Source organism: Geotrypetes seraphini, chromosome 1, assembly GCF_902459505.1.
Source record: "Geotrypetes seraphini chromosome 1, aGeoSer1.1, whole genome shotgun sequence".
Classification (NCBI taxonomy): domain Eukaryota; kingdom Metazoa; phylum Chordata; class Amphibia; order Gymnophiona; family Dermophiidae; genus Geotrypetes; species Geotrypetes seraphini.
This window is the reverse complement of record NC_047084.1, coordinates 485,820,367-485,847,215: the sequence shown is the minus strand read 5'-3', so window position 1 is coordinate 485,847,215 and position 26,849 is coordinate 485,820,367. Positions and strand designations below refer to the sequence as shown.

The following is a 26,849-nucleotide window of genomic DNA, read 5'->3' as shown; positions in this document are numbered from 1 at the left end:
CTCATGCAGCAGGACTCTTGAGCTAGCATCGCCCCCCCTCCCAGCACCCGCCATGTAGCCGAATCCCCATCCTTCCCACCCTCCCATCGGAAACCCGCTGCGAGCCTAGCTTACCTCCCTAAGCAGCGTCGGGCTGGCAGCATGCTAAACAGACTGCTACAGCCTTGTCCATTCGTGAATTCAGTCTGCTGCGTTACTGCCCTGCTAGGGCTTATTTTCAGGGAAACACGGTAAGCAGAAAAATGCACCATTTCTAGTGGAGGCAAGGTGAGCCTTTGAGATATGGGGAATAGATATGTAGCTGATGTGTCTGTTTCTGCTTAAATGCTGAAGATACACACATAACTTAAAGAGTATTTTGTAAGTTATAGGCATTAGGTGAGAGCCTGAGCCCATGCAAAAGGCCCCTTGCAAATACTGTTTATTGTTTATTTCGTACTTGATATACCATCTTTCAGGATAAATCCAATATGCAGTGCATAAGTTAAGCGCATACCTAAAGAGTAGTAGTTAGGCATTAACTTGGCAGTCACGCCTATGAGCATATATGCCTTTATTCTAAACATTTATGTACACAATTGGTGTGTATATTTTAGTGTCTATTTTATAAAACAGCCCCATAAGATGCAGATATTGGATTGGTGTTCTCTGTAAAGAGACTGCCTTTGAGCTCTTGTTTTCATTGTAGACCAGGGGTGTCAAAGTCCCTCCTCAAGGGCCGCAATCCAGTCGGGTTTTCAGCATTTCCCCAAAGAATATGCATGAGATTTATCAGCATACAATGAAAGCAGTGCATGCAAATAGATCTCATGCATATTCATTGGGGAAATCCTGAAAACCCGACTGGATTGCGGCCCTCGAGGAGGGACTTTGACACCCCTGTTGTAGACGTTTACGATACACCACCGAGAACCACCGCCACTATATCAAATCTCACCAAGAACACCACCAAGAACCACAGTGATTAGGTGGGTTATAACTTGTTTAATTAGATAGACATTATTCAAACTTATAACAAGCCGGGGCTGTTGATTGGGGTGAACTCCTGCAGAAACAACAGGAGGTCCCTCATTGATATGCTTAGGGTTTAGGGGTTTGGGGGGGGGAATGTGGAGTTCTGGTCGTGGGTGGGTATCGGGGACATAATTGCATTGCTGGTTTCATTTCTTGTGATTTTTTTGATCTGTTGCCCAGCTTTTGATGTTCTTGCTATTTTGTACGTATGATGTTACTGATATTCACATTTATGTTTTATATTTCAAACTTTTCAATAAACATTTAATAATAAAAAAAACAACTTATAACAAGCCTTTCATGCTTAGCATCAAACCACAAAAAATTAACAGTTTATGAGAACCAGAACTATTGTAAAGCAAGTTGAGCTTTCTTAGAATGAAAACTCGGTATATAAAGCCAAGTATTAGATTAGATTAAACAAATTGTAGCAGAAAATTTATTGGTGTTACTATCTCTTTAAAAAAAAAATCCACATAGACACATAATACTTACAGCTTGGTTAGGAAGGTTATCAGTTTTAAGTTCCCTGTGATTGGAATATTGAATATATACTGGTTGACTGCGGAGATGAGGAGTAATAGGAGTGTAATAGTTTAGCATGGTAACTGCCGATTCTTCAGAAGCCATTTCCAAGAAAGCCTAGAATCAATGTGAAGAAAAAAAACATAATTTTATATGCGTAATGAAATTAAAAATACACAGGAGATAATCCTCAAATTCTTTCCCAACTACAAGGAAATTATTTACTAGGTTGAACAAACCAATATAGATGCCTGGAATGCAAAGTTTCAAGTTTAATAAAAATTTGTATACTGCCTATCAGTCTTCTAAGTGGTTTATACATAATAAAGATAGTAAAATAGGGTAACATACATTAAAACATACAGGACCTACTGGAACGATAGGATTGAGGTAAAGAAACACATTATAAAATAGGAAAAAGAGCCATATAGGGGAAATACAAAAGGAAGGAGGATCCCATCTGATAACCAGAGCAGAAATGAAGATAATGTTTCATAAGGTACCGTATATACTTGAATATAAGCCTGGTAGATTACCAATCACACACTAGATATGTGAATGTTCAATACTGAGTAAGTGGGTTCTTTCAGAGCTTTCTGGAAAGGCTGAAAAGCCTTTCAATGTCCATGCCCCACTAGTTCAACTCAACAGCCCTGACCAGAAATGAATACCAGCAAAGGAGAGAACTGGGACATGTTTAATTGGTGAACTTCTGTCTTTAGAAAGCATCTGTTACAGATGAGCAATTTTGCTTTACATAAAACAAACAATTCAGTCACACACATGATTCCCTAGGTAAAAGTTATCAAAATAAAATGGAAATAAAAATTGTGAGGTGAAGCTACAAAATCCAACATCCTCAGCATGTTCTATTTAAATTAACTCAAAGCGGTTTATAGTAGGGCTACATGGAAAATTGGGAAAATCTCTCTTTTTCAGAATTATAGGGCTTTGGAATAACCTTACTACCCTACTGCGGACACAGGTCTCCTTCCAACTATTCTGTAAGCACCTGAAAACCAGTCTTTTCACAAAAATGTAACGCTCTCCTCCCCCACTATACTCAGTCCACCAAACTCTATGTGCTATTCTTTCCCTTTATTAAGCTCTTGTAAACCGTGCCGAGCTCTATATTCACGGAGAGGACACGGTATATAAACTTAAGGTTTAGTTTAGTTTAATTAAAAATTTTAATAGTGATTAATCACACAACTAAATATATTTTATTTATTAGATTTAATATATTATATTTATTTCCCGCTGCTGCTCCTTATGATTCCAAGCATCTATAACCTAAAGGTTAGTGCGGTTGTCTGAGAACCCAGGGGAACTGAGTTTGATTCCTACTCCTTGAGACTCTGGGCAAGGCACTTAACCCTCCATTGTCAAAAGTACAAAATAAGTACCTGTATAAACTATATAAACTGCTTTGAGTGTACCCAAGAAAGGCAATATATCAAATCCCATCCCCTTTCCTTTCCCTAAAGGACTGATAATCTCCCTCCATCCCTCCTACCCCTAGATCCAACATTTCTCCCTTTCTCTTCCTTCCCTTCCTCTCCTGTACCCCTAGGTCCTTTATCTCTCTTTCTTTCCTGGGATCCATTATCTATCTATCTCTTTCTTCCCTTACACCCCTCTACCCTCATAAGCAGTGGCACAAACTTGGTGGTGAACAGCACCAAGTTCTTCTCTGGCTGCTGGAGCTCACTGCCTACCTTAGGTAGAGCTTTCATCAATACCTGGGTGGGACAGGTCATAAGAAAAGCTTCAGACCAGGCTATAGGTAGCATATGTGCAATGCTGCTGCTAGATAGGATCAGCAAAAGACCAACTTAAAGGCAGACTAGTGTGTAGTAGGGAGGGGATGTTGAATCAATGATAGGAGAAAGATGTCATACTACACAGAGGACAGGGGTTGGGAGTAGAAGAGATGTTTGGAGGAGCAGGCAATGCTGCAATGTGATAAATTTTTAAAATCAAGATTAATGATTAATACAGAGTTTACTGCGTTTGAAATACAGCCCTAGAAGGGCAAAATCAAAAAACACGTCTAAGTCCATTTTGGGGCAAAGTTGGCAGTGTCTAAAGTCCATTCTTGAAAAATACATCCCAAATTATTTTTTTCAAAAATCATCTACTTGTACGACCAGCCGTTTGACCGCCCAGACTGCTGTGAACTTCACAAAAAGGGTGCCACATAAAACATCTCACCATAACTTCCTTGCAGGTCGTGGTGAGCCCCCCCAAAACCTACTAGACCCACCTGTCTACCACCCCTAAAGCCCTTATGGCTGCAGGTACCACCTATATGGCAGTACAAAATAGTTTTGGTGGGTACACATGTTTCATCATGAATGCAGTGGTTAGAGTGGCTAATGGACCTGGGTCCTCCTCTCTATGGTTTACTAGCCCACCCCCAAACCACTTAAGCCACCTCTGTATAGCTCAACTAGGCTTTCCTATGCCAGGTGCTGATGTTCTGGAGGCAGATATGTATGTTTTTATTCCAATTTTTATGGCAGTGTGGGAGGGTCAGTGATCACTGGGGGAGTGTATGTGGGTCTGTATTTTGTCTCTGCAGTGGTTATCTGGTCACTTTGGATACCTTTTTGCCACTTAGACCTGTTTTTAGATGGCCTAAGTCACTACGTATAAGCTCTGTCTAGGCAGTCTGGTTAAACTTTCGGTTATACTTGCAATACGACTAAGTCTAGGTCGGCCCATGTCCTGCCCTCACCACTCCTCCTAAAACGTCCCTTTCAGCTCTGCGCATACAGCAGCACTGAAAAGGCCTAAGCTGTTTTTAGATACGTCTAAAACTCATTTCAATTATCAGCACTTGGACGACTTGTCTTTTAGATTGTCCAAGTATCGATTTAGGTGAGTTTTTAGAACAGTCAATCAAGATAACTTATGAAATAACATCACCCAGAGAATAACAAACATTCTTAAACAGACAAAACACTTTCTTGTGTGAGATAAGCTTTTGCCAGAGTCACATCATACCTAATGCTATCAGTTTATCTTCTTGGGTAGACTGGATGGCCTGTACAGGTCTTTATTTGTCACCATCTATATTATGTTACTATCAAGCTGATTTTCAAAAGATAAACATGTCCAAAAAACAGCATATAGTGGCACTTGGACATTTTAATCGCTAAAATGTTCAAATCACCATTTTCAAAACATATTTTCTAGATGGTTTTCTATGCTCTTTGGCAGTAGTTCATCTAAATGTCAAGGGGATGTGTTGGAGGCATGTTTTAGCTTATGACCTGGACATTTTGTAAAATGTTTGATTGTCAATGCAAAACGTCCAGAGCACAATTTGGACATCTGGGGATAGACCTGTTTTAATAACGAATAAGAATCAGGAAGTTGCCAAAATTGACCAGAAGACCACTGGAGGCATGAGGGCATAACCCCCTCACAATCCCCAAGTGATGACTGACCCCCCCTCCCACCCCCCAAAGATGTGAATACCTGTCTGTATGAAAGCAGAAGACGTTTTGGCCAGTCTTAGTAGAGCAGCAAGCAGGTGTCTGGAGTAGCCTGTTGGGTCAGTGCAGTGAACTCCAGAGAAGGGGGCCCAGGCCCATATTCCACTCTAACTAATACAATTGTGATGGAAAGTGTGAGCCCACCAAAACCCTACTGTACAGACATATAGGCGACAGCTGCAGGCATATGGACTACTGTGTGATATACAGTTGCGTACAGTAGGTTTAGTGTGAGTTTTGAAGGGGGTTATGGTGAGATGTGTACCTGGGACACTTTATGTGAAGTTGACTGCGGTGCCCCACTACTCTGCTGGGATGTCTGTGTGGCCAATCTACTAAAAATACAGAATCCTCTGACATTCCAATGGCTTGTTTTGTGCGTTTTTCATTTGGATGCTCTATTTTTCAAAAATGGTCAAAAAACAGCCACACTAAGGGCGAACATGTCTAGAAAGGTCATAAAATATTATGAAATAATAATAATATGAAATGGCTATTCACCCAATTTTTAGACACATAAAATGTCCAAACACCAACAGATATCATCTCGAAAATGGCCCTCTTTGTCTCTAATTCTTTTAAGCTCCAAATTGAGATTACGGGCTTATATATGATTTGGGGTAATTACAAAGCCTAGTAACTAACTGGAATTGTCTCAACCATTTATTCTTTGGCACTCTCCTGAAATGCGCACTTGAGCAGTCAGTATTTCATATGGCATGGTTGTGGCGTGGGTATACACAGTCTTTGACTTTAATGCCTCTATTTTTCTACTGCCAACTCCAGTTCAATTTCTACCAATTCTAGGCTTTACACTTCTCCCTCCGTATCCGCGGTTTCCGTATCTGCGGATTCGCTTATTTGCGATTTTTCGGCTGATGACTCCGCCCCTCAAAATTACATCATCATCAAAGTTATTTTTCTTTTTACTGTACCGCTAAAAAAGTTTATCGCTTACCATTCACTCTGAAATTCGCTGCTTCCATGCTTTTCCCCACAAAATCGCTGCTTCCCTGCTTCCCAGTGTGCACTGAGAAAAATGCTGCTTCCCAGCATCCATAGAGAGAAAAGCTTCTTCCCAGCATGCATTGCGAAAATCACTGGGCATCGCTGCTTGGCAGCTATTAGCCCTAAATTCTCTTCCACTGCATGAGGAGGCCCCTGGTACTCACTTATCCTCTTTGTCTCCTCCTCCTGCAATACTTCTACAGGACGATGAGGATGAAGACACTGCCTGAGTATTGTTTAGTACTGTACTGTATACAGTACAGTATAATACAGGTATTCCAGTATTGAACTCTCAGTACTGAATTGAACTCTCAGTATTGAACTTTTTTTTTGCCCTGAGATTATGACTATACAGGTATTGTTGTATAATAAAAATTTGCGAATTTCAATAGTAGTAATAGTGGCTTATTTCAAAAACCGCGAATAACAGTAGAAAAGTTATTTGCGGATCCAATAATAAAAACGACGATGTTTTCTAAAAACCGCGAATAACATATAAAAAGTTATTCCCGGTTTTTCCATATTCGCGCCTATGGTCCGCCTGCATCTCCCTCGAATACGGAGGGAGAAGTGTACATTTTTTGCTCTGGCTCTAACATACAGATAAATATAACCTCAGCGGTTCCCAAATGGTGCACTGCAGTAATCTCACAGGGGAGCTGCAACATATTTTAAGACAACCCCCCCATTCAAAATTGTGGCTGGCTGGCAGAGATGCTCGTTTTGGTGGACCAGTTTATGTTTAGGTTACAAATATGAAAAGATGAATGTGGATACGTTGGGACATAGCAAAGTATTTAAATTGGTGTGGGGGCCGTTGATTCAACATAATTGTCTTTATTTAATTTACTGCTTATTTTTATATATATCCAGGACGGGATGGGTGGGTGGAGGGATATTTTTTTGGTTTATTTCTTGACTGAATTGCTGAAAGGAAAGGGAGGGATATTTTTCTTCTATAATGATATTGATGGAATTTGAGTGCTTATGTTGATGATTAATGTTTGTATACTTCATGGAATTTTGTATTAGTTTTGAAAATTAATAAAGATTATTAAAAAAAAAAAAAAGAGGTCTGCTGCTTAAGGTCTCAGCTCCATGCTGCCTGGGCAGCAAGGAAGTCAGTGGCATGCTTCAGCTACTGATGCAGACACTCTCACACATGCTCAGTTCGCTTTGAACCAGACATGCCAGCATCAGTGGCTGAAATATAGAGAAAGGGGCTTTAGAAAAAAAAAAAACTCCTACCCAAATGTAGATATTGTATAGAATTGTGGGGTAAGAATCAATGGTTTAAGGAAGAAAAATATTTTTGTATATATCTCTTCACATGATTAACCGTAGTTACACAAAACCTTCATCTTCAAAAGAACTACTTATTGATATTGTTTTTGTCAATTCTGTTCAATGTATACTTTTCTAAACAATTAACTACACCAGAGACAGGTGTATCATACTTACAGAGGGTCAGTTCATAAGACCTCTTATAATTTATATATTATTCCAAGTCCACATCCTGAAACCATGTTTTTAATCACATATGCCTGTCCCACCTTTCCTATCTTTTAATGCGACGTCTTATAAAACACGCATATACTTATTTTCATAAGCAATGTGGCAAGAAATAACAAAATTTCAACAGTGTAGCAAGAGGGCTCATATTATTACTGCTCTAAAAGCAACAAGCTACTCAGGCAGCATGGAGCTTGGGCCCCAGGCAGTGAATCTCTTCAGATGGTAGGGGGCTTGGGCATCCCCAACAGTAAAAGTAGGACTCAATGTCATTGGGGCTGAGGGGGAGGGGGATACGAGAGGAAACGTGTGGCTTAGGGTAGAACCGAGAGGAAATGTGTGGCCTAGAGATGCCATGAACCAAGACATTTTGGGAACCACTGTATAACATATTTACCAGTAGTTTAAGTCCTGAACAAAGATTACATATATGTAAGTGTAAAATGATAAACTTACCACATATTATAATGTACATTTTTATTTTGAAACTAGAGTTGGAACATTTTTAACAAATCTGACTCCATCCAAAATTGCTTCTGACTTCAACTCCACAACCCTGCCAAATAAGGATACACGTGCATCCCCACTCTATTAAAATGGATTAACATATCCAAGATGGTTTCCTTAGACTTTTCCTTCATTATAAACTCTTTGGTGGCCCCGAGGTTTAGCATGGGATGGAGGAGTCTTTTTTTTTTTTTTTTGTCAGGACCAGGAAAACCCTGGAACAACATTCCCACTCTCTTTCCTGTGGTAGAACTGGTTTAACTGCTCTGGTTCCCAACAATGAAGAAAGCTACTAAAGAAACACTGTGTTGCTGAGAAGAAAACCAAGATCCTCTTGGCAGTAATTTGTCAGCATTTCCATTCTGTACTCTAGCGAGAGCATAACTGTTCCAATGTTATAGTGGCCCGATTGTTTGTGAAAAACCTTGGTCTCCCTCCTCCCCATACCCCAGAAATGTTGTCTACAGTGGACACAAATACTGACTACACATTCCTGAATAGTAACAAAGTAAATGACAGCAGATAAAGACCTGAACGGTCCATCTAGTCTGCTCTGTAATACATGCATTACAATTTCATCATTAAATTAAAATGTTTTTTTTTTCTTTGTTATTTGTGGGCCATAGACCTTAGAAATCCAACTAGTACTGTCCTTAGGTTTCAGCTACTGGAGTTATCGTTGAAGCTCACTCCAGCCTATCCTCTGCAGGATTCACATGGTGAAAGTTTGCTCATTTATATCCTACCATATATACGTAAATATAAACTGACCTGAATATAAACCTGGGTAATCCTTTTTCCCCTCCAAAAAGAGAGGAAAAAAGTTGACTCGAATATAAACCGAGGATTTTTTTCTTTCCCCCCCGCACTTATAATGCAATGTCTGAAATTAGATTAAAAGAATGCAGGTAGAAAAACAGTTCACCAATCCAATAGCAATCTTAAATATATATTTAAAAAACAATAGCAGAAAGGCAGTATCTCTAGCTGAACTGCAGCATCACTGCCACTCTGCTGGGTTTTTCTATTAAGATACCTTAACAGAGCACTGTGGGTTAATTTGGAAAGAGGGAATAGAAAATGCATTTATGTTAGTGTGATATATACAGTAGGTCTCCTTCACAGTGGGAAGAAACAGACAAAGATTTAATTGAAGATGTTCACAACATAGCTAGGAAAGGGGAAGTACTACTAATAGGTGATTTTAATATGCCTAATGTTGACTAGACTGTCCCAGCTTTGGGGTTGTCTAGAAACATGCCGGCAGATAAAGGCCAAATGGCCCATCTAGTCTGCCCATCCGCAGTAACCATTATCTCTTTCTCTCCGAGAGATCCCACGTGCCTATCCCAGGCCCTCTTGAATTCAGACACAGTCTCTGTTTCCACCACCTCTTCCGGGAGACTGTTCCACACATCTACCACCCTTTCTGTAAAAAAAAAAAAGTATTTCCTCAGTTTACTCCGAAACCTATCACCTCTTAACTTCATCCTATGCCCTCTCATTGCAGTTTCATTTCAAATGAAAGAGACTTGACTCATGCACATTTACATTACATAGGTATTTAAACGTCTCTTTCATATCTCCTCTCTCCTGCCTTTCCTCCAAAGTATACAGATTGAGATCTTTAAGTCTGTCCCCATACGCCTTGCCTTATCACGAAGACCACACACCATTTTAATAGCCTTCCTCTGAATCGACTCCATTCTTTCTATATCTTTTTGAAGGTGTGGTCTCCAGAATTGTACACAAAATTCTAAATGAGGTCTCACCACAGTCTTATACAGGGGCATCAATACCTCCTTTTTCCTACTGGCCATACCTCTCCCTATGCATCCTAGCATCCTTCTAGCTTTCGCTGTCACCTTTTCAACCTGTTTAGCCACCTTAAGATCATCACATACTATCACACCTAAGTCTCACTCCTCTTTAATGCACAAAAGTTCTTCACCCCCTAAACTGTACCGTACCCTCAGGTTTTTTTGCAGCCCCAATGCATGGCCTTGTGAATCACCAGCTTATGCAGTCTGAGGTGGGTCTCCATTTGAAAAGAAGTTCCGCAATGAGAAAGCTTAAGATGAATAAGAGTCGATAGACTCAGGAATAATCTAAAGAAATACTTTTTTTATACAAAGGGTGGTAGAGGTGTGGAGACAGACTGTGTCTGAATTCAAGGAAGCATGGGACAGGAGAAAACAGTGGATGTTGTGGATGGACAGACTAGATGGGCCATTTGGCCTTTATCTGCCTCTATGTTTCTAAAAAGGCAAACCTTTCCTTCTAACCCTTCGGCAATATCGCTCACAAATATATTGAACAGAATCAGCTCCAGTATTCTTGAGGCACTCTACTACTTACCTTTTCTTCCTCTGAGTCTATTCCATTACCCATCACCCTCTAACATCTGTTTGTCAACCAGTTTCTAATCCAGTTCACCACTTTGGGTCTTAACTTCAGCCAGTCAAGTTTGTTCAAGAACCCCCTATGAGGAATCATGTCAAAGGAGTGATCTTCCTACGCTCCTGCCCCATGCAGATCATGGCTGCCGTGAGCTCTCGTACTTTCTCGAGACTACGACGGGAGCTCACGGCAGCCATTTCCTATGAGTGATCTGCACGAGGCAGGAGCGTAGGAAGATCGCTCCTGCCCCGAAAATCCGCTAGACCACCAGGTAAGGCTTAAGGGATGCCGTGGGAGGAAGCGGGGGGGGGGGGGTCAGAGCTGGCTCAAATATTATTCGCAGGCCAGCTCTGCCCCTAACCCCCGTGGATACGGAGGGAGAAGTGTATTGCTAATATTGTTGTTTGCATTGCTATCTTTATTTATTTATTCATTCTTTCATTTAATTTTCTATATCATTTCCCCAGGGGAGTTCAGAATGGTTTACATTAATTTATTCAGGGACTCAAGCATTTTTCCCTGCCTGTCTTGGTCGGCTCACAATCTATCTAATGTGGCTGGGGCAATGGGGGGATTAAGTGATTTGCCCAGGGTCACAAGGAGCAGCGTGAGTTTGAACCCACAATTTCGGGGTGCTGAGGATGCATCTCTAACCACTGCACCACCCTCTCAGACATAGTATGGTAAAAGATAGCACGGCAGACATTGTCTAACCCCTTCCACAAATCCTGTGAGAGAAAGTGAATGTGTACTGCCACCAACTTTCTAAAGACAATCTTTATAGTTGTCATTTCTCTTTAATTTTTGTCTGATTTCCTTACATATCCAGGGTGGGAATGTATTACTACTTTAGATAAGGGTGGGTTATTGGAAGAATAATTGCATTTATATTATTGATTAAGTAAAGGGGGTGGGGGAAAGATTACTTTTGAATATTTGTAGGTTCAAAGTGCTTTTCTTGATTTGTTATACGTTCAGATTCATATGTATTGCACTGTTATTATTTGAAAATCAATAAAGATTTATTAAAAAAAAAAAAAAAAAAAAGATTGTGAAAAGGTCCCAGGGTTCACCTTTGATCTGAAATTTAAAAGGGACGGCATTGGCCTTGCCCTTCCTCTAGAAGCCATCAGGGAAGGAAAGATATTCTGTGGAACTGCTGCTTAACCACCTTGACCTGCTTTGCCCAGATTAGGCAGTATATCAAGTGTATAATAAACATATGTGAAATGACTTCTGCGTATTCCGCAACAGAGAAGAATTTAGGGACTATTACTAAAAAAACCAACCCAACCCAAAAAATAGTAATGCCTTGGAAATAACCAGCTCCAGTCAAATAGCCCTGTGGCCTAACACTAACCTCCTTGGGTACCAATACCAAGTAATACTGAGGAGCAAGGAAGCATGATTCTCTATTGCAACCAGTTCAACTTCAATGCAACACACAGAGGGCCAAGTCTGGCATGCAGTGCTAGATCTGGGTTGGTACCAACATGTTCTGCACTGAACGGGAGGGTAGTAAGAAGGTGTTTATTGACTTAACAAGAGGAACTGAAATGCTCAAAGCATGTCCTAACATGACTGGCATATCAAGAAATTAATTCAGTGTGCTGCTTAATTGCTATACTCAAAGGCTGCCTTGCAAGACTGAACATGGCGGAATGCGACTGTGCAGAGTGCAGACAGGCACCAACTGGTGGTCATAGACACTCTGCACAGGCCTACCATAGCTACGCCCCTGCTGGATACCAGTGGTCAATTTCAATTTGAAGAATGTTAATGACAGCACTAAGGTTGGTTTCAAAGTGTCTGCCTTATAGAACTCTAAAGAGGTCAAGATTGAATGTTTCAGACTACATTTTGGAGACTGGTGTAGCATGACGTGTGCTCAGGAAGCATTGCTCATCTCCAGATTTTCTCCGGATTTGGTAACTTTAAGTTGATGCAGGAGGCTCCACATTTTCTAAAGTCATACAAAATAAAAATGCACCAGTGCTTTGGTGCTTCTGCTAATTTTTTCTTTCAACTCTCTCTGGCTCTGTGCTGAAGTGCTCAGAGCACTGGTTTCAACTCAAGTGAAGCTTATGTCAACTTATGAGTCTATTACCCTAACTACAGCCAATTTGATAACCTTTATAGTACTCCCTGGATACCAGTGGCATAGCCAGATCTGACATTTTGGGTGGATCCAGAGATAATATGGGTGGGAACTACAGTATATAGATACAAGTAGTATTTCATGGGATACTACTAAATAATTCCTTAGCGTGCATTTAATGATGGACTTCTAAGCAAACAGTCTGAAGCTAAAAGAAAAGCAGACTTAAGAAAGCAGTCTTTATTAATTCTTAAAAATCCCAAGTGTCAAACAGTGTTGGCTGACTTGGCTGTGTTTCATCAGATGGTTGTGTCAGAGGTTCGACCAAAACTGATCCAAACAGTTTCTTCGCCTCAGTCAAACATGGCCATGTCAGGCAAATTGCTTGACACCTGGAAGTTTTTAACAGTTAATAAAGACTGCTTTTCTTTTGTTTTCCATCTTGGATATCGTAGAATACCTACCTTTTTTTTTTAAGTAAATAGTCTGCCCAACAGCTGTCCTGCATCAACGTAAACCACATACATACTTAACAGAAACACAGATATGTTTAAATATAGCTACATTATCCCATAACTTAAACATGAGCAGACATAAGTCTATTATAATGGCGGTTCATAGACAACGGCGCGAAAGACAAAAGCGCGCGCTGACAATTGAGCGCAGCGCGCGCCGCCACACCGCTCTAAATTACAGTTTTTAGAGGCTCCGACGGGGGGTTTTGTTGGGGAACCCCCCCAGTTTACTTAATAGACATCGTGCCGGCGTTATGGGGGGTTTGGGGGGTTGTAACCCTCCACATTTTACTGTAAACTGAACTTTTTCCCTAAATACAGGGAAAAAGTGAAGTTTTCAGTAAAATGTGGGGGGTTACAACCCCCCACAACGCGGCGCGATGTCTATTAAATAAAGTGGGGGGGTTCCCCAACAAACCCCCCGTCGGAGCCCCTAAAAACTGTAATTTAGAGTGGCGCGGCGGCACGCGCTGCGCTCAATTGTCTGGGCGTGCCTTTGTCCCGGCGCGCTTTTGACCTGACACCATAATGGCAAACATCTCAACTTACGTCATAATATCCTAAAAAATAATTAAAGCAATGGTACATATGTCTGTTTTTGTTATTTGCACGCTCCCAATGCTCGATTTTGCATATCTGCAGTTGCATCCATTGTGACCGATATTCCCCACTTGTGCAGCTGTGTCCGTGTATTCGTGGACCTGCTTTCATTTTCACTTTGTGGTCTGTTTGCTTCTAGATATAGCCCCCGAGTGTCTAAAGCAGGGGTGTCAAACTGTGGCCCGCCGTGTAATTAGATTTGGCCCGTAAGAAAATATCCAGGACTGCTGGTGCTGTAGCGATCCTAGCAGGCTGCCGTCGGCCTCCTGAGCATGTTCCCTCTGCCGCGGTCCCGTACATCAAAGGAGGGGCGGGAACGTGCTGCGGAGGCCGACGGCAGCCTGGTGGAATCACTCCAGCACTGGCGATCCTCTGCAGTTTTTTGTGCAAAGAGCCGCGCTGAATGGCCCGCACAGCTCCCGCCGCTCATTCAGCGGGCCATTCAGCATGGCTCATCGCGCTACAACCTGCTAGCACAGTTTGATAGAAGAGGCCTTAAGTATCTTACTAAAAAATTTGGCCCATGACTTAGCCTGTGTTTTAGATTTTGTCCCTTTGTGTGATTGAGTTTGACATCCCTGGTCTAGAGATTGAATTACAAGCATCTATAGGTATTTGTCCCATGTAGGAACCTAACCTCTATTTTCCCAAAGACTTATCATTTCGTTATTCACAATTTTTGGAACCATACTACCCTGAACAACGAGACCAGACTGTATAGCAAATGTAAATACCTGATTAAGCTGTACTCATAAAACAGGTAAATAAATACCTTGAAGTCTTTTCCCTTCCTTACCCCCGTCCATTCCCGTAGCCTAGCTTTAGCCCTGCCCTACCCCATCACCCATAGTCTGGCATCAGTACTGCCCTTCCTTAACCATCCCTACCCAAAAGCACACCAGCATTAAATAAATAACTTTTTTTTTACATCCTGGGTACAATAGAGCCCACCCCCATCCAGAATCCCAATATGAAATAAAAATCTCTTTTTTCCTGTGCATTGCAGCATCCATCCCTACCCAAAAACCCACCAAAATGAATAAAATATAACTTTTAAGTGTTCCTAGGCATTGCAGAGTTCACCCTCACCCAGATTTACACAAAACCTTTTTTTGTCTTTTTTTCCTGGGCTTGAGCTTCTGCTTCCCTCCATTAAGCCTTGATCATTGTGAAGTGTGTTCATGGTGGTACTCCAGAGTGCTGGCCACGGGGCAGTGAGGCTGCTGAGTGCCCAGATTTCTTCTGAATCAATCAACTCCCTGCAGGTTTTATTTGGTGGGGTCCTAAGACTCACTGATCTACTGAGGATATGGAAGCCGGAGGGTAGCCCAAGCCATGGCAGACTGGTGCGAACGACCTGTAGGGTCATTGGGCAGGTGTCTTCTGGTGAGGAGGAGCACAGGACCACAGGAGGAGCAGCAGAACCAGCCTGCAGATACCTATACCCACTAAATTAGATTGTAAGCTCTTCTGAGCAGGGACTGTCTATTGTATGTTAAAATGTACAGCGCTGCCTACACCTTTCAGCGCTATAGAAATAATAAATAGTAGTAGCTTGCAGAGGTATGTGCATCAGCCACCAGAGAAGGTCCCTGCCCTGATACCCAATTCCTGACCGATTCTCAGTTCTAAATAGGCAGGAGGGCTACTGTGCTGCTTGATTGCTGGGCTTGAAGGCTGCCTTGCATGACTGCATGTGGCTGAATGCAACTGTGCAGAGCACAGACTGGCACACACTGGTGGTCATAGAGACTGGCCCACCCAGGTCCACCCATAGCTATGCCCCTGCTGGATATCAGTGGTCAGTGTGGTATCTTCACATGGGGGTAGCCACTGCTTACCCTGGGATTGGTAGCACAGAATGTTGCTACTATTTGGGTTTCTGCCAGGTACCTGTGACCCGGATTGGCCACTGTGGAAACAGGATTCTGGGCTAGATCGACCACAGGTAATGACCTAGTATGTTCTCTGATGACAGCTTCAATTAACTAGAATATTTGCTCACCTTCTGAGCCTAAATGGCTCTGGTTGATATCCTTAAATAGATACCACAACCAGTCAAAAGGCCTAGATCCGTGAGGGATCCATGTCCGGGGGCTGATTCACGAATCGCCCTCATGCAAATGAGGGCGATCGGAATCACGCCCCCAACTGACCGCCGGGATCATTCTTTTTTTTTACTTTTATAACAAGCAGTTGAAGGAGCTGGTGGGTTTGGCATATTTGCTATTGGAAAAGCAACCGGGGCTCATTCAACTAGCAGTCTGCTCCATTCAATTGGGCCTGCTGTAGTGTAACTCTTCTGGCGCATTTATACTCCAACAGAGTGGTCCTAAACCTTGGCAGAGGCACAACCAACTTACAAGAGTCTTCCAATCAAAGTGACCTTGGTACATACCAGTGAATATTTTCAAGACAGTAACATGATTCTTGTTCACCAACTGGGCAGGTGGCGGCATCATTGACAGAATTGACACTGTTGTCTTTTTAACGAACCCAGTGAGCCCGTGATTTTTACCTGCTTTAAACCTGGCCAGGCCAGGGCAGTGTGAGCAGGGGAGTCGGGGGCAGAGAGAGTCAGTCTGGGTGGCAGAGAGCAGGAGGAAGTTTGGATTTCGGGGCAAGAGTAGGGTGGAGATTCAGGACAGAGAGCAGGGCGGCAAGTCGGGGCAGAAAGCAGGAGAAGTCGGGCGGCAAGGTAGGAGAAAGGCAAGAGAAGTCGGCAGACAGCAGGAAAGTCGCTTCTTTTTGGATCGGTGTTCCTGGCAAAGTATAGTGAATTGCTGCCTGCCTACATTTGAATGCCATTTCCTCTCATTTGCATGCGTGGATCAGAGGATGATCGGGACACAGGTTAGTGAATCGGGTCGGAGGGAAACCGGGTCGCAAAGGAGTCGCAAAGTGGTCTGAACTTGATCGGTGGGCCTAGTGAATCTAGCCCATAGTAGCCTTGTCCCAGACACTTATTCAAACTTTATAATCAGTGATTAACATCTCCGATTTATACCTGGCACAGAACTTGCACTTGGCACAGCTGGGGTTTTTTATTTTCATGTATTATAAAGACAACTTTTGACGTGAAATCAAATACATTTTCTGCTAAAATTAGGCAATTTGAAAAGAAACAAACATCTGACTAAGTGGCAGTTGAAGCTTGTGTGTATGCACTGTTGAAATACAAAAAGCAGGCTGGTATGATCTCATCCTAAAAGCAAGGCAGAACTGGACTCCACTAGTTTGGCAAATAATGCAGGTTAGAACAATGACTGCTGAGTCAGACTTTGCTAGCCTAAGTGATAAGATCAAGTTGTAAACAGAGCAGCCCACTTATCTTACAGCAGGCACCAGTTTAACTGAATAGTGAGATCAAAAGAGAATGTGATTAGCTGTGGGAACAGAAGGGGGGAAGAGAAAACCAGCAAACAAGGAATACATGGAACATAAATCATAATTACAGCTAAACCTTAGTTCCTCATCAAAGTTCTCAGACAGGGAGAGGATACACAGACAAACACCAAATTCAAAATCAGACTGGAGACACACCTTAGAGAAGCAAAAACAGAGACCACTGACCTCACTGGACCGAAGTCTAAATGAGGTAGCCCCATTAAAAGTCAAAAATACTAAACAAAAGGAAAGATGGGTTCATCCCATCAAAAGAAATCATGAAGTTAAAAAAAGAGACAAGACTCCTCAAAAGGAAATGGAGGAAATCTGAGGAGGATGAGGAAGCTAGAAAAACCTGGATTAGAGCCAACAGAATCCACATCAAGAAGATAAGAAAAGATAAGAAAGAATTCCTCTCAAAAAAGATCCTCCAAGCCCAGAACTCCACAAAAACACTATGGGCTAGATTCACTAACCTACCCAATCATGACCGATCCGTGTCCGATCCGGGCAGGTCCGATGGATTCTTCAAGCCTCAATATTCAAATGGGGGCGATTGGAGGAACGCCCCTATGTGCCGACACGGATCACTAGTGTGTGATCCAGAAGCATGCGCAGACCATCTGCTTTCCCTGTAGATGGTCTGCACATGCATTCGTGTTCTTTTGCTGCATTTTTTTGTTTGTTTTTTTTGGGAGTGGCCCGACTTCATCCCCAGCGGCAGCAGCAATCTGTTTTTTAAAAACTTTTTTTTCTCAACTTCTTTGTGAGCCCGTAGTTTTAATTCACTTAAACCCACGGGTTAAAACCACAGGCTCGCTGTGCGGGGAAGGGCAGGAGAGATTCGGGGCGGCAGGCAGGAGAGATTTGGGGGAGAGGAGGATAGCGATTCAGGGGAGAGTAGGGCGGTGATTCGGGGAGAGCAGGGCGGCAGGCAGGAGAGATTCGGGGGAGATCAGGGCGGCAGGCAAGGGAGATTCAGCAGCAGAGAGCAGGGCAGCAATGGAGCTGGAGAGTCGGAAAGGACGTTTACAACTGGTCCCCAGCAGTCGTTTCTTGGGTTGATCGGCCAGCCCAGTCAGTTTGCAAAATTTGTTTTGTGAATCGCGTTCCTGCCTACTTTATATGCCGTTCCCCTCATTTGCATGTGCGGATCGGAATTGGATCGGCTTAGAGGTAAGTGAATCAGGCCAGAGTAAAATCGGGTCGCAAACCGATCGGTACACGATCGCTTAGTGAATCTAGCCCTATAGCAAGTAGTTTACTGGGCGTAAAAAACAAAAAGAAATCACCAGCAAATGCTCCATAACTAGTACACAATTTAGCAACTTCTTCCCAGAGAAAAGTAAGAGGATACAGAAATAACAACAGGAGACACAATGGAAGAGTTTGAACCAATCGCAGAGAACCAGGTGAAGAAACTACAGTATTGAGAAAAGTGAAACCCGGCCCACCATCCATCGACACATGCCTGATACACCCAATGAGAGAACTCGCAGGCCTGGGACTAGCCTACCACAAAGGGTGTATACAGTCACAAGTGACCCACAAGACAGAAACCAAATAATGTGTACAATAAAAATGACCCAACACAGGCTATGTTTTGACAAAATAAAAATGCCTTCCTCAGGGGTCTTATAGGGTCCTAAAAGAAGGAAAAAGAAAAGATTTAGAAAAAATATTTATTTAAATAAACAAGAATAAGTGGTGGTGCACATTAGTGCTGCCCGATTCAAATCGATTCACTTTCTTCAAAAAAGACTCCTGACCTCCGGGTGTCCTAAAGTAGCAGCAGCAGTGACTGTGTACGCCATTTGTGAATTGTTTTTATTATTGTTTTAAAGTTATATGGATGCTTATTAAATTACGAACTGGTATATCTGATCTTCTGTTCCACAATCTTTTGTTGTTTTGCTGAAAGAAATTTTCTCCACCAGTAAATTCACCTTTCTTATGAACATTCCATTTAAAGAGGAAGTAGGGGAAGGAGAAAGACTAACATTTTTGCAGCTATGAAATGCTGCAAGAAACAGTCTGTCATTTGTCTACTCTTCTGTCTGCTGAAGAGTAAGCATGTGCATTCACTTGAAACAACATACAGTCATGTGAAAATTAGGGCACTCCATGAAATATTCAGTTCTTCTTAAAAAATGTTCACATATCGATGTAAAATCTTTTTTTATTTATCTCTGGAAAAGAACATGATGTAATTGCAGGTAAACAACAAAAACTTTTCCTTGATTTACTCATGAAACAAAAGATATCCACAAAAATGTGCATTCTGAGGAATAAATTAGGACACCCTACACCCTAATAGCTAGTGTTACCCCCTTTGGCTGAAATAACTGCAGTGAGACGCTTCTTGTAGCCATCTACCAGTCTCCGACATCGGCCTGAGGAAAGTTTGGCCCACTCCTCAGTGCAGAATTCTTTCAGCTGTGAGATGTTTGAGGGGTTTCTTGCATGTACAGCCAGTTTCAAATCATCCCATAGCATCTCAATGGCTTTGACTCGGCCACTCCAGGACTCTCCATTTCTTAGTTTTCAGCCAGTCCTTGGTGGATTTACTGGTATGTTTTGGGTCATTGTCATGTTGCAGGATCCAGTTCTGCTTCAGCTCTAATTTTCTTACAGATGGTCTCACATGTTCCTCAAGTACCCTCTGATACATGGTAGAATTCATGGTGGATTCTATGATGGTGAGCTGGCCAGGTCTTGCTGCAGCAAAGCATCCCCAAACCATGATACTTCCACTTCCATGCTTCACAGTTGGTATGAGGTTCTTTTCCTGGAATGCTGTATTTGGTGTATACCAAACATGTCCTCTTTTCTGGTGTCCAAATAATTCAATTTTAGACTCATCTGTCCATAGAACACTATTCCAGAAGTCCTGGGGTTTGCCTACATTCTCTCTGGCAAACTTCAGTCTGGCCTTAATGTTTCTCTTAGAGAGCAAAAGTCTCCTCCTTGCACACCTCCATGCAAGTGAAATTTGTGCAGTCTCTTCCTGATTGTAGAGGCATGCACTTTCACATCAACAGTAGCAAGAGCCTGCTGCAGGTCCCATGATGACATTTCAGGGTTTTTGGAGATTTCTTTTAGCATCTTGCAGACTGCTCGGGGGGGGGGTCAACTTGCTTAGACGGCCAGACCTGGACATGTTGGCAGTTGTTTGGAAAGTCCTCCACTTGTACACTATTTTCCAGACCGTGGAATGGCTAATGTCAAATTCTTTAGAGATCTTTTTAAATCCCTTACTGGACTTATAAGCTACTACAATTGTCTTTCTGAAGGCCTCGACAGCTCTTTTGATCCCACCATGGTCAACACAGCAGTCAAGAGCACACCAAACTAAGGGCTCCTTTTACGAAGCCGCGTTAGTGGTTTTAGCACCCGCAGCTTTTTAGCGTGCACTAAACCCGCGCTACACGGCTAGAACCAACGCCAACTCAATGCTAGCATTAGTGTCTAGCGCGGCCGGCAGTTTAGCACGTGCTATTACGCGCGTTAAACCGCTAATGCGGCTTCGTAAAAGAAGCCCTTAAATGTCTGAGGTTTAAGAAGAGCAAACCTCCTTCAACGATGAGTAACGATGTTCTAATCATGATACACCTGTGTGTGATTTGAACCTTTTTAAGTGGGAGGATATATGGGGGTGTCCTAATTTATTCCTCAGTTAGAATACACATTTTTGTGGATATCTTTTGTTTCATGAGTAAATCAAGGAAACTTTTTGTTGTTTACCTGCAATTACATCACTTTCCTTTCCAGAGATAAGTAAAAAAAAAAAAAATATTTGAAATCAATATGTGAACATTTCTTAAGAAAGAACTGAATATTTCAAGGGTTATCCTAATTTTTTTCACATGACTGTATTGTTTCATGACGGGTTTTCCCCAAAAAATGTTTTTTTGGGAGAGGGGTGTCTCATTAATAGTGAACTCTCTTCCAAAAGAATATATGATTTTTATCAGAGTGCACACTATTTGCAAAGAGGACTCACCCCTGATACTACACACATGTGCAAACAAATGCATGTGAGAATAATGTGTGCATAACTGAACTATCAGGAAAGAGTGCGTACTCTTAGGGCTCCTTTTACAAAGGTGCGCTAGGGCCTTAACACGCGGAACAGCGCACGCTAAATTGCCACGCGCGCTAGCCGCTACTGCCTCCTTTTAAGCAGGCGGTAATAATTTTGCTAGCGCGCGGTAATTTTGCGCGTGCGCTAAAACCGCTAGCGCACCTTTGTAAAAGGAGCCCTTAATGATATTATTTCTGTAACAAAATAACCCCCCTTTTACAAAAGTGTAGCGCGGTTTTTAGCACCAGCTGCAGCGGAAACCGCTCCGACGCTCATAAAATTCTTATGAGCATCTGAGCTGTTACCGGTGCTAAAAACTGCACTACATTTTTGTAAAAGGGGGGTAAAATAGGAAAAAAAAATGCCACACAAAACAATGGGAAACAATATGAAATAAACATTTTGGGGCTGCATACTCCTATTAATTAACATAGAAACATGATGGCAGATAAAGGCCAAATGGCCCATCTAGTCTGCCCATCCACAGTAACCATTATCTCTTTCTCTCTCCGAGAGATCTCACGTGCCTATCCCAGGCCCTTATCCATTCAATTTTCTATACTGTTCTCTCAAAGGAGCTCTGAACAGTTTTGCATGAATTTATTCAGGTAGTCAAGTGTTTTTTCTCTGTCTGTTGCAGTGGGCTCACAATCTATCTAATGTATCTGGGGGATTAGGTCACTAGGAGCAGCATGGGTTTGAACCCACAACCTCAGGGTGCTGCAGCTTTAACCACTGCGCCACACACTGAACAGAACTAAACAGAAATTTGCCTCGGCTTTTACCCCTATCCTAACCTTCCCACCTATAAAATATCATGGAACCAGGCAGAAGAGCTGTCACCTGCCCTACTATGAAGGAGGAGAGGAAGGCCCATGCTCTCCTGCTACCAGTTGGGAGAGGACCACGTAAGTTTTTTTTGTTTTTTCTAAATGTCTGTGAATAACTATTATGTGTGTGCTGTTGTACTTCGCCTTGAAAAAGACGGATTATAAATAAGCAAGCCAGTGTTGTTGTTTTTTTTGGTTTTTTTTTTGGGGGGGTTGTTTAAAGATAAAGGGGAAATAAAGATAAACGTAAACATTAAAGATAAAGGGGAAACATTTTTATTGGACTAAATATATTTTTGATTACGGTAGCTTTCTGCTACCCCACACTTCTGAAAGAGAGTACTGGGTTTTACTTTATCAATTCTGTAGTATACTTCAGACAAGATACCTCAGACCTAATCTCTGCTCCATGGTGAGAGTGAACAAAAAGAAACTAACCACATTTGGATGACCTGTTACTAATCCAAAGGGAAAAAAACTAGTGTGAATTAAAATTGTTATAGAGAATCAATTATGGTGTTATATGATTTTCAATTGTAATGCAGTGTAAAGATGGGAAAACACTGAGCTTAAGCAAAAGTTGAAATTTATTTTGGTGGGAGTCTGTCTCTCTGTCATGTTTTTAAGATGGAACGTAATATGGCCATATATCAGGGATATTATAAGAAGTTTCTGAAGATTTGGGAGCCATTGACAAAATTTTGTAAAGAGTGATTGCTGATTATGCCCTTTGGTCATACACGTCCAGGGTGGGTGGATTGGAATGTATTTTTCAATTCTCAATTTGAGTATAGTTCTTAGATATAATTAGGGGTGGGGGGATAATCTTCTTGTCATAGATTATAATTGTATTTAAGTGCTTTTATAGAATTATATGATTGTATTTTATTTTGCACTTACTTATAGCTTTAAAATGAATAAAGAAATATTTTAAAAAAATTTATTGCACCAAATGTAAATTAAAACCAATTTTAAAATACATAAAATCTTATTAAAATGTTCAAAATAGTTCAAAAAGGTTAAAATCTAGTTTTAAAATCATTCTAAAATAACAACTCTGTGTTGACTATACTAATCCTATTATTGGATCCAGTTACTCCTTATAAATACCCATATATACTACTTCTGTCTTTCAGTAACAGCCCCTGCATATGTGAATTACAATTAATGTTCTTTTCAGATGTAGAACAAAAGTATAAGGTAAGTATTTCAAAAATTTACTTGAATTTAAGGGCTCCTTTTACGAAGCCACGGTAGCAGCTTCAGCGCGCGAGACTTTTCATCACGCGCTAACCCCCGCGCTAGCCAAAAAACTACCGCCTGCTCAAGAGAAGGCGGTAGCGGCTAGTGCGGACGGCGGTTTAGCATGCGCTATTATGCGTGTTAAACCGCTACCGCGGCTTCGTAAAAGGAGCCCTGAATGTTCTCAAATGTTAACATTCAGAATTTGGGGTTTTTTTTCTGTAATGTGTTTACTTTTCTTATCCAGGACCTCTTTCCAGAATGACTTTGAAGATCCTGGGGTCCTTTTATTAAGCTGCGCTGATTTTGCTTGCGCTAAATGCTAAGGCGCCTATAGAATATAATGGATGCCTTAGCATTTAGCGCGCCTTAAAAAAAAGGACCCCCCTGTCAGGTACGTACTGTATGTGTATGTTGTTGTTTTCTTTAAATGTGTTTTAAGGTCCCAGTGTCCATTAAATCTTTCTTTTTTTTCTCGCTTATCTGTTCACGCTCTCTTGTTTCTTTTCTTCTGTTATCTTCTTGGCCTTCTCTCTGTACAGAATTTAAATAAAAAGAAAAAAATCTACCTCCCTATCTATGAGTAACTTTAATATGTTCCTGCCTAAATATATATATATATATATATATATATACAGTATATATATCAGGATGACACTGTGTAAATTTGGCTCAAATAAACCAAAAGATGATCTTTTAGCCTTAACTAAAAATCCTTTTATTTGTATTTTAATTTCCCTAATTTAGCTAATAGGGTTTTTCTTTTCTTATTTGCTGAACTGGATTTTCTTCAACTACAGCTCAGTATATATACATACCAGCTTCTCTTTCACAGACACTCAACAGCACTTTCTGAAGAAAACTATGGAAATATTTTTTCCTCAATATCTAATATTGAGACATTTTTTTAACAGAAAAACTTACATCAGGAATTTCTTTAGAGCAGCTCTGGTATTTTCAATGGCTCCTCAGAGACAACTTCTATTTGGTTTAAACTTATACTCTCAAAATTATTATTTGATTTTTTTTCTTCTCAGAAAATATATTTCTATAATAGCCAGAATGCTTCTCTGCGATACCAAAGGAGACCAAAAATACAACTTTTTCCCTTTTTGAAAGTCAGAATAACTCATGTGTGAGAGAGATGGTAACTCAACACCACACCACTTACTTTTTGAACCAATTACCTCAGCCTCCCTTTTATTCACCATCCTCTTCTCAGCCCTAAAACTTCCAACATTTTCTCCCTCTCATTTAGCCATCTCCATTCTCCCTGCGACCATTTTGCCTGCGATGTAATAGGCTCCCACATGCTTCCCCCTCTCTAGCCTGTATCTTCTTGCTCCTTCTTTTGCTCTCTGCTGGGGATATCAACCTCAACCAACTCCCACCCTATTCAAGCAGATCATACCACAATATCACCAATCTTATTTATGTCCCCCCTCCTTCTCCCCTCTTCCCTGCCCTTCTCTTGTGCCCTGTGGAATGCCCGCTCTGTCTCCAATAAGATTACCTATGTCCATGACCTCTTCATCTCTCCATCTGCTCACACTGACTGAGATCTGGATCTGCCCAGATTGATAAGTTTATTACTTAGTGAGTTTTATTATTGAAATTCTATTTTACAAATATTTGTATTTTTTACTGTATTTCGCTGAATGTCCAGCTTCCTAGAACTTTTGGTTATGGTGGTATAAAAGAATAAAATTATTATTATTATTATTATTTTGGCTGCTATTCTGTGTCATGGAAGCTACCTGTTCTCTCATAGACCTCACCAATTGGTTGTGGAAGTGGAGTTGGGCTACTGCTCTCATCCTCTTGCAGATTTCAACCCATTCTTCCACCTCAGTCTCACCACTTCTCTTCCTTTGAAGTCCACTCTATCCGCATTTTTGCACTTCGTTTTTTGTACCTCTGCCCCTCTGTGTAGCTGTCATTTACCAACCTTAAGATGGATTGATTATCAAAAATTGATTATCTAGGGATTGATTATCAAAATGTTGCAGTAAAAACCAACAGGCTGCTGTCACAGCTGTTACTGTACCGATTTCAAAAAGACGAGTCATTCTCAAAAAACCACGCATGAAAATGAGGTTGGCAGAGAGTAGTGAATGTTTGCTAAATTTACATGAGATGAGTTGCTGGTGATAGTAATCAGCACATTCACAGAATAAATCACAAAATAGCAATTAAATGTGTGCAAATGCTGGGAAAGCAACGCCATAAGCAGTGTGTCAATCAAAGGCATGCCAGAGCTATTGGATGAAGGGAAGGGAGGGGAGATGCAAAATCGACTTTCAACTAGAGGTCTTCAAGGGGAACGGGGATCGCAGGGGTCCCGTGGGAATCCCCCCTAACCCACGGGACTCCCACGGGGACCCCCCCTCTGGCCCACGGGACTCCCACGGGGACCCCCCTCTAGCCAACGGGACTCCCACGGGGATGGAAGGCTTTGGAAGCAGGGTCCGTCCATATAATAGAATGGACACGTCAGCCTTAATAAAAGAGGGGGTTTATAAGTTAATTACCTGAACTGAAAACAAAAAAAGGGTTCCACCAAAGAGATTCCACAAGGAAAACAGCAGCGCAAACACAAAAGAAACTGAAATTGATGATCCTATCAGAAGTAATTGCTGCTTTTTATGGGGACGGGCGGGGATGGAGATAATTCCTTGCGGGGATGGGTGGGGATGGAGAGGATCCTGACGGGGACGGGTGGGGACGGAGAGGATCCTTGCAGGGACGGGAGGGGACAGAGAGGATCCTGGCGGGGACGGGTGGGATTTCTGTCCCCGCGCAACTCTCTACTTTCAACAAGCGCACATAAGACATGCTTTTTCTCCTCCCCAAAACTGCTATAATTCTTGTAAATCTTGTAATTTGTTTAAAATGTCAAATTTTATCATGAACCACAGCCAGAAACACATAAGACACAACTATAATATACGTGCTCAAGAAGCATGCTTTTGTCCAACACCCCCCTTCCCTCAAAAAAGATTATAATTTATGTGAATCATGTCATTTTTTTTTTTTTCATACGCCATAGTCAAAACACACGCCAGAGATGTGCTTTTCACAGTACTGGCACCCCCGGACCAGTTGCTGATTTTTGGTCGCCAAAAGTCAACGCCTTACTTGGAGAATCACTTGGCGATGATAAAGAATCAACTGGAGTACTCATTTAAATATTGATGAGCCCATTTGCATGGCAGACTTGGAGATCGCTAGGAAGTTTGGAAAAGACCATGGTAAGCCATTTCAATAATCCACTGCTAAAATACATGCACGCTAAACCGGCTGGAACCAGTTTAGTGACCGCGTTAAAGGCAACCTTATGTTTTGAGAATATGGCCCCAGGTGGGTCTAAATCAGTGGGCTCAAACGCAAACCCTTTGCAGGGCCACATTCTGGATTTGTAGGTACTTGAAGGGTCGCAGAAAAAAATAAAGTCTTATTATCTTATTAAAGAAATGACAATTTTGCATTAGGAAAATCTCTTTATAGTTTATAAATCTCCCCCCCATGAAGGCCTGCATGTCCACCCCTTCTTTGCAGTGTCTTCCAGCTTCCCCCCTGGCCTCCCGGTCTTAGTTTCAGCTAATTACAGCAGCCTGCAGAGAG

The 26,849-nt window shown here is 41.7% G+C and overlaps 1 protein-coding gene across 6 annotated transcripts in view; it reads right to left on the bottom strand.

Annotated features, from left to right (window-relative positions):
• The window catches only part of PTBP3 (polypyrimidine tract binding protein 3), a 255,937-nt gene that overhangs the window by 103,004 nt on the left and 126,084 nt on the right, over window positions 1-26,849 (bottom strand). For all 6 annotated transcript variants that reach the window (XM_033926068.1, XM_033926101.1, XM_033926075.1 and 3 more), the window contains one exon: window positions 1,510-1,656. In XM_033926068.1, coding sequence (XP_033781959.1) covers window positions 1,510-1,656 — 147 coding nt within the window. The remainder of the gene's footprint in view (window positions 1-1,509; window positions 1,657-26,849) is intronic.